Source organism: Amblyraja radiata, chromosome 24 (genome assembly GCF_010909765.2).
Source record: "Amblyraja radiata isolate CabotCenter1 chromosome 24, sAmbRad1.1.pri, whole genome shotgun sequence".
Lineage (NCBI taxonomy): Eukaryota > Metazoa > Chordata > Chondrichthyes > Rajiformes > Rajidae > Amblyraja > Amblyraja radiata.
In genome coordinates, this window is record NC_045979.1 from 17,555,589 (window position 1) to 17,574,770 (window position 19,182).

General features: G+C 41.9%; 1 protein-coding gene across 2 annotated transcripts in view; it reads left to right on the forward strand.

Moving 5' to 3' along the window:
- Positions 1-771: 771 nt before the first annotated feature.
- The window catches only part of LOC116986800 (diphosphoinositol polyphosphate phosphohydrolase 1), a 78,843-nt gene continuing 60,432 nt past the window's right edge, over positions 772-19,182 (forward strand). The window contains exon 1 of one of the 2 annotated variants that reach the window (XR_004415573.1): positions 772-1,162. Coding sequence is in view for 1 of the 2 variants with exons in the window: in XM_033042505.1 (XP_032898396.1) it covers positions 1,064-1,162 (99 nt within the window). In the remaining variant the exon portion in view is untranslated. The remainder of the gene's footprint in view (positions 1,163-19,182) is intronic. The other variant, XM_033042505.1, reaches the window with a different exon arrangement.

Sequence of the window (19,182 nt, forward strand, 5' to 3'; positions counted from 1 at the left end):
GATACTGCGGTTATGAGCAGCAAATCAGAAAAAAAGTTATATTTGAAAACAAGCAATGGATATTAATTCAGTCTGAAAAAGGATCCTGAGTCGAAACGTCACCCTCCCATGTTCTCCAGAGATGCTGCAGCTGAGCTACTCCAGCACTTTGTGTCTTTGGATGGAAATTAATGTTTAAATTTGCCAATCCTGGACCAAATTTTAGATAACTGGGCATTGGAGAGAATACGTACGAGATTTGCTGATAGTCAGGCTACTGACAGCAGAGTTTGTACATCGAGTCTATGGGAAATAAATTAAGTTCATGGACAGATTTAATGCAAATGTGCTAGATCTTTTCTCAGAAACATATGATACTTAGCTCTGTTATATTTGATGCATGGAAATGGTTTAACATTGGCGGTGATGTTGGTTTGTAGATGTTGCACTTTCACTATATATAAAGAACAGAGGAGAAAAAAAACAGCGACTTTCGGGTTTAAAATGAGATAAAATTACAAAGAAAAATATGCTGGGTCTTTGTCTTGACAAAGTAGTATTGGGGAGGATGGAGGTGGGAGGGGGAGGGGGCGGGTCCGCACTCCCCCTGCTGGCTCTGCGAGACCATTGACGGCGGCCTCAACCCAACTTGCTGGTCGGTGGGCGGAACGATGGAGGAGGTGGAGGGGGGCGTGACTGCAACCTGATTGGCGGTGGACGTGTCAGTCAGATACCGGCTGGCCGTTGAGTGGCTGAGCTCGGCTTGAACCCCTCCCCGCGCCCTTTGGGCCAGCGAGTTAGGTTGACGGGCGGAGCGGCTAAGATGGCGGCGGCGGCGGCGGCGGAGACGGTGTCGGGGCGAGCGGTGACGATATGAAGAGAAGGAGTGGATAACCGGCGGGCCGCTTCGTGTCTGCAAATAACGACAATAAAATAATATTACTAAGAAGAAAAAGGAGGAGGAGGAGGATCCCTCGGGGTTTTTTTTTCTCTTCATCCCCCCCCACCCCTCCCCAGCCAAGTTTTTTAAAAATATATATATATTTTAAATAATTGAAATAAGACAGTTACCAAGAAAATATAAATGATGAAATTAAAGCAAGACCAGACTCGGACTTACGATGGGGACGGTTACAAGAAGCGGGCGGCGTGTTTGTGCTTCAAGAACGAGAGTGAGGAGGAGGTAAGGAGCTGCCCGTCTCCCCCAGCACAGGGCCCGCTCTCTAATGCACCTCGGAGAGGGGTAGACACGGAGGAGGGGGGAATGGAGGGTGACAGAAGGGGGTGAGAGGTGATGGGGTAACAGAAATGGGGGGCGATGACAGCAGGGGTAGGAGCGAGAGGAGATGAGGGGGTTTTGGGGGAGGATGAGAGGGGGTTGGGAAGGAAGAGAGGGGGTTGGTAAGGAAGAGAGGGGGGGGGATGGGAAGACAGGAGGGGGAGGGGTGACAGGGAAGGGAATGACAGTTTCGGGGGAAAGGGGTGAAGGAGGAGGGAGGGTTGATGGGGGAGTGATGACAGATGGCAGGGGGAGGATGTGAGAGGGGCAAAGAGGGCGTTGAAGGGAGTAGATTTGGAATAGAGGGGGAAGGGGTTTGCTTGCAAATGCGGGGGGGGGGGGTTTGGAAGATTTGGAATCGGGTTAGATTTGCAATGGGAAGGGGTAGATTTGGAATGGGAGCAGGTGCAATGGAAGGGCGAGAGGGGCAAACTTACAGTGGAGAGGGGGTGGAGCATACTTTCATTAGAGAGAGAGAGAGTAGACCACAAATGGTTTGAGGGTGGCAGACCTAATAGGGAAAGAGAGAGAGAGAGAAAGGGGGCAGAGAGAGGAGGGGGACTGGCCCAGTGGAGAAAGTGGGGGTTGGGGGCAGACTTCCAATGAAGTGGGGTAGGGGGTGTGGGTAGATTTCCGATGGGAAGAGGGGTGTGGGGGCATATTTGCAATTTGGGGAGGGAGGGGCGTGGAGGCATATTTACAATTTGTAGTGGAAGAGTGACAGGCGCAATGGTGAAAGGGAAGGGGATGGATACTTCCGATGGCAAAGCTTTACTTATATTCTTGTAATTCCTTGTTGCCGTGCTTCATTTACCATTTTTCTTTCACTGTTCTGCCACTTCTACTGTGGCGTGGAGAGGTGCCACGTGCACTTTGCTTTGTGCTAAAATTATCAGCATACAGTGCCTTCCATAAATGATGGGTCTTTGTCCCAAACATTATTTATTTGCGTCTGTACTCCACAATTTGAAATTTGTAATAGAAAAAAATCACATGTGGTCAAAGTGCACATTGTCAGATTTTATTAAAGGGTATTTTTATACATTTTGGTTTCACCATGTAGAAATTACAGCTGTGTTTATACATAGTCCCCCCATTTCAGGGCACCATAATGTTTGGGACAAATGGCTTCACAGGTGTTTGTAGTTGCTCAGGTGTGTTTAATTGCCTCCTTAATGCAGGTACAGAGAGCTCTCAGCACCTAGTCTTTCCTCCAGTCTTTCCATCACCTTTGGAAACTTTTATTGCTGTTTATCAACATGAGGACCAAAGTTGTACCAATGAGTCAAAGAAGCCATAATGAGACTGAGAAACAAGACTAATGTTAGAGACATCAGTCAAACCTTAAGCTGACCAAAATGAACTGTTTGAAACTAAGAAGAACGCGAGCACTGGTAAGCTTACTAATCGCAAAGGGACTGGCAGCCCAAGGAAGACCTCTACAGCTGATGACAGAAGAATTCTCCCTATGATAAAGAAAAATCCTCCTGTCCGACAGATCAGAAACACTCTTCAGGAGTCAGATGTAGATTTATCAATGGGCACTGTCCGCAGAAGATTTCATGAACCAAAATAGAGGCAACACTGCAAGATGCAAACCACTAGTTAGCAGCAAAAATAGGATGGCCAGGTTACAGTTTGCCAAGAAGTACTTAAAAGAGCAACAATAGTTCTGGAAAAAGGTCTTCTGGACAGATGAGACGAAGATTAATTTATATCAGAGTGATGGCAAGAGCAAAGTAACAAGCAGAGAAGGAACTGCCCAAGATCCAAAGCATACCACCTCATCTGCGAAACATGGTGGTGGGGCTGTTATGGCCTGGGCATATATGGCTGCTGAAGGTACTGGCTCACTTATCTTCATTGATGATACAACTATTGATGGTAGTAGCATAATGAATTCTGAAGTGTATAGACACATCCTATCTGCTCAGGTTCAAACAAATGCCTCAGATCTCATTGGCCGGCGGTTCATTCTACAGCAAGACAATGATCCCAAACATACTGCTAAAGCAACAAAGGAGTTGTTCAAATGGTCAATTCTTGAGTGGCCAAATCAATCACCCAATCTGAACTCAATTGAGCATGCCTTTAATATGCTGAAGAGCAAATGGGTGGGGTCGAGCCCCCAGAACCAGCATAAGCTAAAGATGGCTTCAATACAGGCTTGGCAAAGCATCGCCAGAGAAGACAGCCAGCAACTGGTGATGTCCATGAATCGCTGACTTCAAACAGTCATTGGATGCAAAGTATATGCAACAAAGTACTAAACATGACTACTTTCATTTATATGACATTGCTGTGCCCCAAACATTATGGTGCCCTGAAATGGGGGTGGGGTGGGGGGTGGGGGGGGGGGGGGGGGGGGGGGGACTATGTATAAACACTGCAGTAATTTCTACCTGGTGAAACCAAAATGTATAAAAACGGCCTTTATTAAAATCTGACAATGTGCACTTTAACCACATGTGATTTTTTTTCTATTACAAATCTCAAATTTTGGAGTACAGAGGCAAATAAATAAATGATTGGTCTTTTTCCCTAACATTATGGAGGGCACTGTGAATGCCAGTCACTGGTAGATTTTAATTAATCAAGGTTCAGTTTTCTCCTTCAGAACCTCAGTGAGTCAGAATTGTTGACTCTGCGAATTTCAAAGGTTTATTTTGATGAAATTTAACTGATGGGTTAACTGCCATCATGCTCTTTATTTTCTGATCTTGTTTCAAAATGCATTATGCTAAAAACAAAAGAAGGTACAGGATGCGGAAGAACATTTTGGTGGCTTTGTGCTGGAAGTTGGTCATGATAGCAAAGGTTGATTTTTGGAAATCAGAAATTATCTTGCAGCTGATCGCACCAGAGATAAAAGTGAAGTTATTTCATGTGAAAACATGTATTTATGACAATCGTGTCAGTTTTGTAACCAAATCTGTGCTGTGTATCTTAAAGGGAAATCTATTTGTAAAGGCAATGGGCGTCTGCACACTTATCAGCATATTACTAAAAATTTCTGTTTGTATGTATACGCGTGAATGCATGACGATTCAAAACTCCGCCAAAACGGTACACAATAGCGCTGCAATTTTTGGCCCACCTTACTCGCCATTGTCCTGGGATGGAAAGGGGTCGGTTCGGCCGGATTGATGTTATATTTTACAAGTTATTGACATTTTAAACTTTACAAAAGGCACTTTTTAACACTTTTCCACTTGCCCTGCCCGTCAGCGGCATCACCATGATGTCACAATATGATCCCGAATCTCATTTACATAATAACTCATGATTAAAAAAAAAAAAATCTATTTTAATCAAATTCTTCTGTTTTCATTGACAGCTAACACTGTGTTTAGGTTTTCTAAAGAAAAACGTGGTTCTCATTGAGAATTCCTTTAAAAACAAAAAAAACAACGCGATTTTCATTGTGGGGGGGGGGTGGTATGGGGGGCTTTCATTTAAAAAAAATCACGATTTCCCATTGTGGGGGTGGGATGTGCGGATGCAGGGGATAGAGGGAGGGGAGGGGAGAGGGGTTATGGAGGGAGGGAGTGGCTGAGCGTATCCGCGTGTGCGGATTTTAAAATAACTGAAAGTCTCCCCGCACGTGCGCAGTGGGCCCGGTATCCACGAGTGCGGCGCTGATGCTGGGGCGAGATCTGGGGAGCAGGGCCTGGGGCAAGGACTAGGCCGCAGCTTCCGCCTCTCCATCCCCGGCTCCAGGCCGATCGGCCCATCTCCCCCCGACAGCCCCCGCCTCAAGTACAACTTCATCGCCGATGTCATGGAGAAAACGGGGCCGGCAGTGTTTTACATCGAGATCATGGAGAGGGATTGAGGGAGAGGAGCGCGTAGGGAGGGAGGGGAAAGTGGGGGAGATGAGGGAGGAGAGTGGGGAAGGAGGGGTGGGATAAAGAGAGAAGAGGGGGGAATGGGGGAGGTAGGAAGTGGGGGTGATAAGGAGGGAGAGTGGGAGGGAAGGGGGAGTGGAGGGGGTAGGGAGTGGGGTATGGAGGGCAGTGGGGGAGGTGAAGGAGGGGAGAGGGGTTATGGAGGGAGGGAGTGACTGAGGGTAGGGGAAAGGAGGGAAGGAGAGTTGAGTGGGGGAGGGGAGGGGTTGAGGAGAGGAAAGAAGGAGGGTGAGGAGGAAGCAGAGGAGGACTGGTGGGGAGAGGGAGGATAATGGAGGAGGGCAATAGGGGACTGAAGAGGGAGAGTGAGATGCGTTCACATTGATCTTATATTTTACGTTATTGCCATTTTAAACTTTTTAAACGTTAGCCGCACCTGCGCAGTGGCTACGGGTGAGTGGTGGAATATTGTGTTGGGGGAATGGGACCCAACGGTTCTGCACTTGGTCTAGTAAAGGGTAAAAAGTCAGGATTGTCTCTGATGTATATTCTTGTTAATTCGTGGATATTATTTCTCCTTTGAAACTTCACACCTTGACCTGGCATATGAATAAGACTAAGGTATCAGACTGAAGAAGGGTCTCGAACCCAAAACGTCACCCATTCCTTCCCTCAAGAGATGCTGCCTGTCCCACTGAGTTACTCCAGCATTTTGTGTCTACCTTCGATTTAAACCAGCATCTGCTGTTCTTTCCTACACATGAATAAGGCTCTTGGTTATTTCTGATTTGTTGTTCAAGATTGTGAACAGTGAGAAAGTTCTTTGTTGTTCGTCCAATGGTGTAGAGAGATGGTTACTCGTCTAATGCACAGAATGCTTGTAGGGTAGGGGGCTTCATAAACTGCAGCCAAGAGTGACTTTGCAGCTAACTGTGCAATATGGCCGGTCCTGATTTGTGATAGGCAAACAATTTTGGAGGATAAACCTGAAAGTAAAGCAGAGTGCAGGAAATGTTCCATAGATCAGGGTATCATATGTAGAGAGTTAAACTGTCATACACACATCAATGACCCTTAAACAGAATGTATATGTGAAGAGGTCATTGATTTGAAATTGTAATTATTTCTCTTCAGATGTTGTCTGACTTGTTGATCGTTCCCTGGATTTTGTAGATGACGGAAATCTGAAATAAAAAGTTTTCATGTTTTGCAATGTGAGGCAAAGCCACTTGTCATATTTGTTAGTCAACCTTTGGTAGATGCTTCTGAACAGAATGCATTTGGTACACAACTGCAATATATAACCATGACTTGTGTGTCCTTAATTATATGGTTATTAACCAGATGGTGTGAGTTTGTGTAAATCAGGAAAAGAACAAGGGTCACCCTGGTTCAGAGAGGTAAAGCTAGAAGAGGCACCATAAACTTGAAAATGAGGTGCCAACCTGGTGAAGAACCAACACAAGATGATAGTGTAACTCAGCGGGTCATGCAGCATCTCTGGAGAATGTGGATAGGTGACATTTCAGGTCGGGACCCTTCCTCAGACTTAACTTTTCCGGTCTCAACCTGAAACGTCACTTGTTTATGTTCTCCAGAGGCTGCTTGACCAGAGTTACTCCAGCACTTTGCCAGTTCACCAATGTTTGGAGGTCCACTTGACCTCGTACATAGAGCAACAAGATGAATTCTCCAGGTGCGGTGTGTGTGATTGCCCTTGATAAAGTTTAGCATTGAAGTTGACAGGCATCGGGGAAAACGCTACAATGGTTAGAGAAATAAGTTGAACAATTGATTGTGATTTATTGTAGTTGAATTATCTTAGCCTCGGGATATCAGTGTAATGTCAGTGGATATTAACTGATTGCTCAATGTTAAATTCCATTGCGCAGTGTTAAATTCTGTTCCACATCTGGTAAAGTAGATGCAAGTTTTCTCGAACAATTAAAACATTCCATACCTACAAGCCGCAAGGTATAGACAACATTCAGACATGTTAAGTGGAGGTAAGGTTGTTTCAGTTGAAGATAGTCATTGCCTGGTACAAAGGTCTAACCAGTCAGCCTTGAAATTAATTACTATTGCTAAATCCCTTACAATCAACATCCTTGGGGTATTATCATTGACCAGAAACACAACTTGACCAGCCTTGTAAGTGCTGTGGCAAAAAATAGAAGCTTGGGCTGGCTCTCCTGTTCCACATGACACCCCCTGGTATCCCAAAGGCTTTTGCCCTTTGACAAAGATCGTCAGAAGTTGTATTGTCCGCTTGCCCAGATGATTCCAGCTTCAACAGCACCAGGGGTTCAGCATCTTCCAGGAAAATGGCCCCTTGTCCACCACTGTAAACAATTTGTGTACCGCAGTACGTAAGAGACACTGGTTACTTGCCTCGGGTGATCACCAGAAAAGGTCAAGGACAGCAGGCACATGGGAGCACCACCACTTGATGGTTCCCATCTAGGTCGCACACAATTCTAATCTGGAATTTTTTTGTGTGTAAATGATTATTTTATTCTGTGTCCAAGATGGCTGCCAGAAGGAAGAGTGTACGCTGGCGCGCTTTAGCTGCCACTGCTCTCTCTTCATATTGTGTTTTTGATTTTTGTCTTTGGATTGAATTCTGTCTTTAATTTGTGTACTGGTGATGTCTTTACTATTTATTTCATTCCGCTTACATGTTTTTACTCTATTTGCTAAATTTTGTAAGGTGTCCTTGAGACTCTTGAAAGGCGCCCATAAATAAAATGTATTATTATTATTATTAACTGTATTGTTCCCTTGCTGTTGAGCCAAAGTTTTGGAACTCTACCAATAGCATTGTGGAGGTACCTTTACCAGAAAGGCTGCAGAAGTTCTAAAAGTTGCATGTTCTGTGTGGGAGTTAGAGGTTAGCAGTAAATATCCTCCTTCCCAGCAATATTCGTATCAAGAGAAATGTATATAGATAGTCCCCGGGTTATGTAGGGGTTCCATTCCTGCCAATCCTCTGTAAGCCAATTTCTCTGAAAGTCAGAAACATCTGTTTTCTATCACTCTGTGTTGTATTGCTCGAAATTTACCAGCTGTAATTCTATCATTTCATCAAATATGTACCCTCACACTACCTATAATTAAGCTTATGGATTTTTTTTGCAAGTACAAAGCACTATAATGAACACCACACAGCATTTTATTATTACAAAAATGCTTTGACGGTGTGTGGGTTTTTGTATAAAGTTAGTTGCTTTTAAGCCAGGGAGCACCTGAGTGTGAAAGTGTGGATTAGAAAGGTTTTTGCTGATGATGCAAAGCATGAAACAAGGCTTGGGGATGTCATGTAATTTGGATAATTGAAGGTTGCTTTGGTTTCACATTGATGAAATGAGAACAGAAAATGCTGAATATGCTCAGCAGCATCTGTGGAATGAGACACCAGTTGAAGGCTCTTCATCAGGACTGAGCAAGGAAACAAGCTTTCGCTGATACATTAACACAATTTCTCTTCCCACAGTTGCTGTCAGATCTGTGTGTATCCAGTATTTTATCAATTTCACATTTCCAATATCCAGGTTAAATGTGTTGAAGATCTCTGTTCTCACTTACAAATTATTGCATACATTTTATAATTTTAAGCTGAACTTTGTTTTTAATGACAAAGTGAAAATCGCAGACTACTTTGTATTTTTCTATTTCCTATTTTTTGTATCCTGGCATGCTATCCTATGTGTGATATATAGGTTTCGGCTCAACTGGAATGTGGGGCTATTCCTCTGTTTCTGGTATAATCTGTGAAGAAAAATAAACTTAAATGGTTGCAATATTGACCAGAATTGACTGTAATTTTTATGGAGCAGACATGGAAACCTTTCGAGTGACCCACTTTATTGGAGCTGTCTCCATGATTGCAGTAAAGTTAATATTCAGCAGGTATGCTAACAGAGGCTACCGAGTGTTTTAATGTGTCCTAAAGAAAATATTCTAATCTGGAAGCAGGTTATTGCAATAGTTTCAGCCAGGTTTTGTGTAGAATTTTTGACTTCTGTGTCTACTTTGGAGATTCTAGTGTAAGTAATCAAAATAAATAGTTCGAGCAAGCTTTTCTGCCACCTCATTGCATCCACAAATGTCAATGGACGAAGCATTCAGCAGCTGTGGGAGGGCTAGGAAGGAAAGGGGAAAAAAGGAGAAAGCAGGGACTCCCTAAAATTGAAGCCATTTGGTCCATTGAATCCATGACAGCTCCCAGATCGAGTCCCCTCCTTATTTGCCTGTGCCCCAAACTTATTCTCTCTCACATATGCATCTTTCACAACATGCCTTTGTTTCTTTTTGCCATCAAACCACATTAAGAGTTAGCAAACAGTAGCCAATTAATCTACCAGCATGCCTTTGGGACGTGGGAATCCACTAGAGCATTTGGAGGAAATCCATGTGATCATGGCGAAAATGTGCAAACGTGTCATAGATAGAACCCATGGGCAGGTTGGTATCCAAATGTGTAGAACCATGAGATAGCAGCACTTCCCATTTGCCATGGTGCAGTGCCAATATGAAAAAAAATATTGTTGATTTTGAATTAATAACAAAAAATGCTATGAACACCCAGTGGGTCAAGCAGCACTTTTGGAGAGAGAAGCAATTAATGTTTCATATAGTTATAATGAAAGTTTATGGACTGAAATGTAAACTCTATAGATGCTGCGTGACCTGTTGAGCATCTCTAACGTGTTGGTATGTGAGGAGAAAATGTGTTGAGCCGTAGCTAGCCTCCATGTAACAGGGTGCAGCATTGTATAAACATAATGGTAGTAAAGCTGAGTTAGTTAAACAGGATTTACTTTGGTGAGTTGAAATGTAAACTCTACAGATGCTTCCCGACATGCTGAGCACCTGTAACGTTCATTGTTATTATGCGATGCAATGCATTTTATTGAAAGTACGCGCAACAATCATCCTGCACACGTGTTGGACGTGATTCCAAGTAAGTAAATTGCTTTGTCCTGGAGCTTCTTAAATGCTTTTGGAGCAGTTCTCAATTGATTGTTTTGTTAGAGATGGGCATTGTCTGGCACATGCAATACCTAGCTTGAACGTTATCCAGATCTTCTTGCATGTGGACACAATTTGCTTTTTAGTTTTAGTTGCAAATGGAGCAGAACACTGCAATCATTAACCAAAATTGTACTTCTGATCTTACAATGGAATGAAGGTCACTGAAGTAGCTTGATGGGTTGGCCTCAGCCACTGCTGAAAAAACCTCTTCAACTGTGTTCTAGGAAACTCCAACAAACCACATCAAACTTATTTTGTGCTAAGAATTCCTCAAGCCAGCAGAGTGCTTTCCTCTTCGATTCCATTAACTTCAATTTTCCGAATCTGCTCGATAGCATACATTATCAAATCCTTACTACGTGTCTTTTTCACGTGGATTTCATCTCTTCATAACTTTTGAGTGCGAGTAGACTGTTGAAGGAATAATTGGCTAGATTGGAACATCGTGCATCTTGTGGACTGAACAAAAGCAAACAATATTTGATGTTGCCAGGTGTCTGCTAATGTTCGCTGTACTTGAATAACTTGGTTCATTGACGTTCTTGAATATGTCTTCAATCTTGTAGCTGGTAACATCCATAATCTGTACAGTATCCAGTAGAGTTTTCCATACCTTTACATATCTGAAAATGGAAATTGCTGGAGAGCGATAGATCATCTATTCAACATTTCTGGATGGTAAACTTGGCTTTAGCGTTCCAGTCGTGTATTCTATCATCATTAAATGCAGATGTGTTATCACAATCACAATAATACTTTAATAGCCAAGTATGTTTTGCAACATACGATGTATTTCATTTGCCAGGTCAGTCATACAAATAAAAAGCAACGGAACACACAAAATACATTTTAACATAAACATCCACCACAGTGACTCCTCCTCATTCCCAATGGTGATGTGATCCGAAAATTAATCGCATCTCCAGCAAGGTAAGAGGCTGAAAAAAAAGTTTCCCCCGACCCCCTCCCCCAACCCCCACATAAAACAAAACCGGAGAACATTTACACAAACTTTTAACACACACTAAAACATTTTTAAAAAGACGAAAAAACAGACAGACTGTTGGGGCTGCCAATCGTGCAGCGCTCCTGGTGGTAATTATTCATGTTATTATTCATATTGTATTCATGTTAGCCTCTTATTCATGTTTTGCTTGTCCATCTAGCAAAACTTTAGCTTCGATGGGACTCTTGATGTGATTGTTTAGCTGTTTATAATATTTTCACAGTTTAGCATGGGAGTAATCCTTGTGTAGTTTCACCAATGTTTGACTTTATGGTAATGGTAGATTGAGGGGTTTATGAGGCCAGATTGTGAGTGAATACAGTACTGCTTCTGACGATCCATACATAGCACCTTCATGCATGCCCAGTTTTTATCTGTCAAATGTGTTCTGAATGAGTTCCAATTATCATTAAAACAGCAACAAGATATGATTTGAGGATAAGTTGTGTGTTTTTATTCATAAACTCTTTGTAGTGGTCCGGTGTTATTGAAGATTTCTGGTTCTGCACTTGCCTGATTTTACTGTGTACTGATTCTGGTGGGAGTATCTGATTAGTTTGAGGACACACTGTGATGCAGGGTGCTGAAATGCTTGTGAGCTAAAAACTTGGACAATATGTGAGACAGTACTTCTCTGCTTGGATCTGTTTCCAGATTTCTGGTCAGAGGATTCGCATAAATGATTGGTTGAATGTCTTGCACCATGTCCAGTTCTAGTGGTGAGGTTGTTGCTGAATTGTCCATCCCGTTTTTGTGCTTTAATGTGGTTTGATATTAGACGCTACACTTTAGAGACACAACGTGGAAACGGGTCCTTTGGTCCACTGAGTCCCCACTGACCAGTGATCACATTCATGCATTAGCACTGTCCTACACACCAGGGGCAATTTACAGATGCCAATTAACCTACAAACCTGTACGTCCTTGAAGTGTTGGAGGAAACTGGAGCACTTACACAAAATGGATTAATAAGTCAGTTACATTTTTAGGACAATGCCGACAGTTCTGTTATAACACGAATGGGATTTAACGCATTAATAAATTGGGGAACACTTTGTATTTCATCGGCCAAATTGGTTACAAGGCAATTGCAATTGGAAACTAGAGAATCACTTAAAAGGAAATGATGAGCAGAAAACAAGTCTAGGAGCCTTATGTTCCAGGCACCTACCACTATCAAAAAAAAATTGCCCTTCACATATCCATTCCTGATAATATTAAACTTTTATTGGGTCTCTCGCAAATTTGTCTTAACACTCTAATCCAGACAGCATTCTAGTAAACCTCTTCAGCACCCTTCCCAATGCATCTACATCCTCCATGTTACAGGGCAATCTGAATGACACAATGCTAAAGAGTCGAGAGTATCTTAATGTACATTCCCATGTCTATGTAGTTTGTAGCTTATTTGGTGGTTTTAGTGTTTAATAGCCTTATAGTTGTAAGGAAGAAGCTACTCCTGGACATTACAGTTTTCAGTCCCCTATTCCTTCTTCCTGATGGCAGGTGTGAAATGACCGTGTGGCCTGGGTGGTGTAGGTCTCTGACGATGCTGGTTGCTTTTTTGAGACAGCGATTTCTGTGAATCTCTTTGGTGGGCAGGTCAGTACCCATGATGGACTGGGTAGTGATCACTTTTTTTAATCTTCCACATTCCTGCACGTTCGAGTTGCTGAACCAGGCAGTGATGTAGCCAGTCAATATGCTCTCCACTATACACCAGTAGAATTTCAAGAAGATATTTGTTGACAGACTGAATCTCCCCAATCTTCTAAGGAAATCGACGAAATGATGGGCTTTCTTTATGGTGCACCAATGTGTTGGGTCCAGGACAGATCTTCAGAAATATGCACGCCCAGTAATTTGAAGTTTTCGACACCCTCCACCACCGTCCCGATTAAGATCCCGATTTGTGGATCCTTGACCTTCCTCTTCCGAAGTCTCCAAATTTGGTCTAACCAAAGTTTTACAAAGCTGCAATGTGACTTCCTGACTCATACACTCAGTGTCTTGATCGATGTGAAAGCAAGCATACCATATGTCTAAAGTATCTGCCAAGTTATATAGTGGCAGACTGAACCCAGCATTATTGAAGATTGTTTTGAATGGTTCTTAATTGTGGCAAGCAAAAATAACTGGTGGCTATTGGGAAATCTTGGTTCAGACAAATTAATATGACTTTCAAGAGAAGATTGAATGAACAGTATTTTTAGCCTCGTTATTCAAGTGCACAAATGTGTTAAAATGACACAAAGCTGGGTGGCAGTGTGAACTGTGAGGAGGATGCTATGAGAGTGCAGGGTGTCTTGGACAGGTTGGGGGAGTGGGCAGATGCATGGTAGATTAAGTTTAATGTGGATAAATGTGAGGTTATCCACTTTGGTATCAAAAACAGGAAGGCAGATTACTATCTAAATGGGGGGGATCGACCTAAATGGGGGGTCTGAAGAAGGGTTTCGGCCCGAAACGTCACCCATTTCCTTCGCTCCATAGATGCTGCTGCACCCGCTGAGTTTCTCCAGCATTTTTGTGTACCTACTATCTAAATGGCATCAAGTTGGGAAAAGGGGATCTGGGGGTCCTTGTTCATCAGTCTATGAAAGTAAGCATAGTCCCCCCATCAGTCTGAAGAAGGGTTTCGGCCCGAAACGTAACCTATTTCCTTCGCTCCATAGATGCTGCTGCATCCGCTGAGTTTCTCCAGCATTTTTGTGTACCTTCGATCTTCCAGCATCTGCAGTTCCTTCTTGAACACTATGAAAGTAAGCATGCAGGTACAGCAGGCAGTGAAGAAAGCGAATGGCATGTTGGCCTTTATAACAAGAGGACTTGAGTATAGGAGCAAAGAGGTCCTTCTGCAGTTGTACAGGGCCCTAGTGAGACCACACCTGGAGTATTGTGTGCAGTTTTTGTCCCTTAATTTGAGGAAGGACATTCTTGCTATTGAGGGAGTGCAGCGTAGGTTTACAAGGTTAATTCCCTGAGGGAATGTAGCGGCTGGGCTTGTACACTCTGGAGTTTAGAAGGATGAGAGGGTATCTTATTGAAACATATAATATTGTTAAGGGTTTGGACATGCTAGAGGCAGGAAACATGTTCCCGATGTTGGAGTCCAGAACCGGGGCCACAGTTTAAGAATATGGGGTAAGCCATTTAGAACGGAGACGAGGAAACACTTTTTCTCACAGAGTTGTAAGTCTGTGGAATTCTCTGCCTCAGAGGGCGGTGGAGGCCGGTTCTCTGGATACTTTCAAGAAAGAGCTAGATAAGACTCTTAAAGATGGCGGAGTCAGGGGATATGGGGAGAAGGCAGGAACGGGGTACTGATTGGGGATGATCAGCCATGATCACATTGAATGGCGGTGCTGGCTCAAAGGGCCGAATGGCCTACTCCTGCACCTATTGTCTATAACATTAAGTGAGCGCGAGAGATGGGAGACAAGTTTTGCTTGGAGCAAGTGGACAAAGCAAATTGAGGATTGTTCTGCCCTTTAGGGTTGGTCTTTGACCCTGACTGCCACTACACACTCACCTGATCCACAAATCCCTTGATTTCTTTGAAGTTAAAAACATCTTTCTCTTAGCCATTGTGTATATTGCTGCCCAAGCATTGAAATCCTTTATTCATCATCTTGTACTCTGCTGCTCTAGTTCAAGACTCTCAAGTGTTATGGTAAGACTCTAGTCCTGTGATATCTTCCAGGCTTTGGATATCTTCTCTAACAAGGACCCAAATAAGCTATCAAAAGGACTCAAATAATCTGTCAAAAGTATGGATTACAAGTAGGGAGAAAGATGTGAAGAGGCTCGAGGTGGATATGGGCAACTAGAGTGAGTGAGAGAACATGGTAGATGTAACATAATGTGGAAATACGTAACGTCATCCACTTTGGTGCACGTGTGGAAAATCTGAGTTTTTGTTAAACAATATTAGGTACTATTAATGTTCAAAAGGACCCAAGTGTGTCTTTGCACAAGTCACTGAAGACTAAATGTAGTCAGAAGGGCAAATGGTAGCGTTTATTATGACAGGAAGCAGCACCGGACCACATGATCATCCAAGCAAGAGGAAGGACTACTTAGTTCAATTGTATAGTTCCTGGAATATTGTGTAGGGGTTTGGGTCTCCTTGCCTAAGAAAGCATTTGTGTATTTTTACAATACTGGAGAGATTTTGCGGAACAAGATTATTATTCAGGTTTTTACACCATTACACTTCTCTTAACAAAAATCTACCTATCATGTGAAACCGTACAAATAACAGACATAAATTAGATAACTTCAAGACAAAGTCAAAAACGTTTTTCATAGCAGACACGTTTTCATTGTTTTACCACCATTTTGGACACCAAAAATGTGACATTAAAAACTCTGCTACATTTAGTCATGAATATTTAACTCATAAATAAACTTCATATGGCCTCTCATACATATACATTTTGATAATGATCTAGGGAAATATTTTCATCAAAACCAGGAGAAAAATACAGTAACATGTCTGGTATTCCGCCTAGCAAAGATCCGGTAACGGTCGTTGTGCTTGGTGTCCATTGTCACAACGACCGTTATCGGGGTCGGTACCTCCGTAAATTAAACCACGGAGGCTCCAAATCTCGATTGCTTTTCAAAAACCCAATGAGGTATCCTTTGGTAGTAGCGGTTTTTGAGCAAGTTAATTATGTTTTCATATTTTCCAATTTATTATATCAAAAACGCAACGATCGTTTACGATATACCGACTTTTTAAAATCAATTTAAAAAAAAAATGGACATGAATTGGTAGCAATGTCACAAAATTTGAGATTAAAAAAATCAAGTCTGCAATTTATCCCATCAGATAAAGCATAAAAAGAAGTTTAATTTGACACCTAATTCACTTTCATATCTTCAGTATTAAAAAAGTTATGGCCATTTTCATACTCGGAAATTAGCATCTTGTTCCCTATTGCTTTTCCATTGACTTAACACAAAAGTTGTGATCGAGGATAGTCAAAAGCCCATAACTTTCTTAAAAATCAAGAGAACTGAATGAAATTTTCAGTTATTATAGATTGAAGCATTCTGAAACAAATATAAAATATCTTACTTGGATGACCTGAAATTAAAGCATATAATTAGTTAACTACCTAATTGTAGTTAATTACAAAATTGACCGTTGTGACGGAAATAGTAATAAACACCCAGACTGCCTTGAAAATTCAAAAGTGTGATATTCTAAAGTTCAGAACATATTATTGTATTTTATGCTGTAAATCTGTAACAGATAGGTAAATAAATTACAATTTCTACCAATAGGCCAAGTCTTTATGGAGAAGATCAGTTGCTGGCTGGTACATTGGCATATCATAATCAGTAGCATAATCGTACTCCTCAGATTGTAACCAATAAGCAACTCTGTACACCTTGTTTTTCCTCAACTTTTCAGTTTTGGCATTGTAAACTACAAGTTTTTGCTCTTCAAACCACACATGACATGCCTTTCTGCCCACTACTTTCCCATTAAGAATTTCCTGTAGATTCCATTTCTTAAAAAAAGGATATATTTTTTAAATAGCCTAAGTATCCAAATAACAAACTAATCCCATTCACACAAGAATTCACAATATAACATGAATTTTAAATCTCACTGTCATGAATTTATATGCCAGATGGAAGGAATTTAATGTTTAATTCCCATAAATTAATCTAGAAACATCCACTCAATATAATTAAAAAAAAATTTTTTTTCACAATACATGGGACTAAAACTGATATTTAGTATAAGAATACTGACAATGGGCAGACAAGAACACAAAATATAGATGATTTAGATGCTCTTATGACATGATTGTCCAAAAAAAAAGAGCATTTAAATCATCTTGCGAGTGGGTTTTTCTGGAACGCGATCGATTGGAACTTTGCATTTACGGTGAATTTGAACCCCATATCGGCAGGAAAAACACTGCCGGTTCATATGGGGCCCAAATCACATTTTCGCACCCGTAAAATTAGATTAAAGCCATCCCAAGAAACACGTTTATATGTATACGACTTAAATTTTGTTTTGTCCCGTTCATGCGATCCGCCACGTTGTAGGCGTTGAGGGCGTTAGAAGTCGCTTTTTATTTTAATGCAATTATTAAATCGCCTCGCGATTAAATAAATAAATAAATCGGGGATGGAAATCCGATAGATTGTTCTTCAGCAGCTGGCAGCCCGAGAAAGTCCGCCTCCGATAAGCTGGAGAAAACGGCATTTTAATCCCGCCCCCCCCCCCCCTCAAAGGCGCCAAAGTCACGCACACGGCCAGTGGCAGAACTGCCCCGCTGCTGAAGGTAAATGTTGTAACATCGCTAGAATTGGTCATCAAAACTAAGAAACGGAGCCAATCTTCAATTTGGCAACACAATCTCTTGTTTACCTTTCGTACGGACCAAGTCGCTAACTTCAGTCCTTCGTGTCAACTTCGGGAAGCTCCACAACGACCGTTACGGAGACATCTTACTTTCTTAAAAATCCGCCCAAATCAAACCTTCTGCCGAATCATCGGCCATCGATATAGCTCAAATCCATAAGGTAATGCACCGTTTAGATCACATTGGTGAAAATGTTTGGTTTTCGCTGATAATGTAACGTTTGTTTTCTGGGACACCAAACTTTTGAGTGTCCACCGCAATGTACGTTTGTGTATAATGTGTAACGCGCGTTGCGGTGTCCACTCGGATGGATGCAGTATTCTACTACATGATCAGGTGAATGAAGTGGAAACGGTGTTTGCAATTTTATTGTTCCATGTGGTATCCATAAACATAGAAAGGAATAAGAAATACGTGCGCTTACTGTGCCAACCAGGTCACTGGTGGACACCACGTGACAACCGTTACACAAAGTTTATTTGTGTATTCTGATGCCATTATCTGAAACTTGCCATCAATATACTCTTATTTTCTTATTTTTTAGTCATGAACCCAATAAAGTGCTTGTCAACTTTTTTTTGAAGGAATTTGAAATTTGAACCCCTTTGTCGCATTATTGTGTGCAGTATTGTAAAAAGACACATACTTTAAATTGACCATTGTAGCAACGGTTTCAGGGATGGTGAATTTTCTGTTTCAAGAGAGAGTTTGGCATGTGTTCTATTGTGTTTAGAAAAACTAGAAGAAATCTTGTTGAAAGTTGCAGGATTTATAAATGGTGAAGGGAGAATATTTCCTTTGAGCGTTTAAGAATAAGTGGTAGGCCAGTAGAAACAAGAAATTGCAGATGCTGAATTACAAAAAAGACACGAAGTGCTGGGGTAACTCAGCGGATCAGGCAGCATGTCTGGAGAACATGGATTGACAGACCATTTATTCTCAATCTGTGTCTCAGTCCTTGTTTCATGTCAGCACTCCTTCAAACCCTGGTGGGCCATTTTGAATTGTGAACGATGAACCATTGGAATTATCCACCCTGGACAGCTGTGGAAGCTCTATCATCATTTTAATTAAGAGAAGTATTTGATAACTTTGTGGATGTCAAAGGATATTGGGATAGTGTTAGAAAATGGCACTGAAACCCTCTGCATGGATGGCAGCTTGGAGTGCTGATCTTTTGTAAAAGTCATCTTCTTGAAATGGTGAATTTTCAAGAATATTGTCCCTACCTGCTTAATACTCCTTCAGTTCAGCGGACCTTACTTGATTAGTAAGGGTGTTAAGGGGAGAAGGCATGGAAATGAGGTTGAGATGGAAAGGTAGATCAGCCATGATTGAATGACAGAGTAGACTTGATGGGTCGAAAGGCCTAATTCTGCTCCTGTGTCTTATGAACCTTTGAGGCAGGAATACCTCTCCTTCAGGAGGTGCACACTGCATGTTGTACGCAAGGGCACCTTGCACAGCAACTTTAATATTCTTGCATTTAACTACCCCCACAAATTACTTTTGCATTTGGGTATGAACAGAGCTAATAGCCTTGCCATTATTTTGATAGGAAATTATGAATGACTAGGTGATTTATATGGTTTCTTTCACATCGAGCATGGATCGCTGTTTTAAAATTAATCAGAACACTGC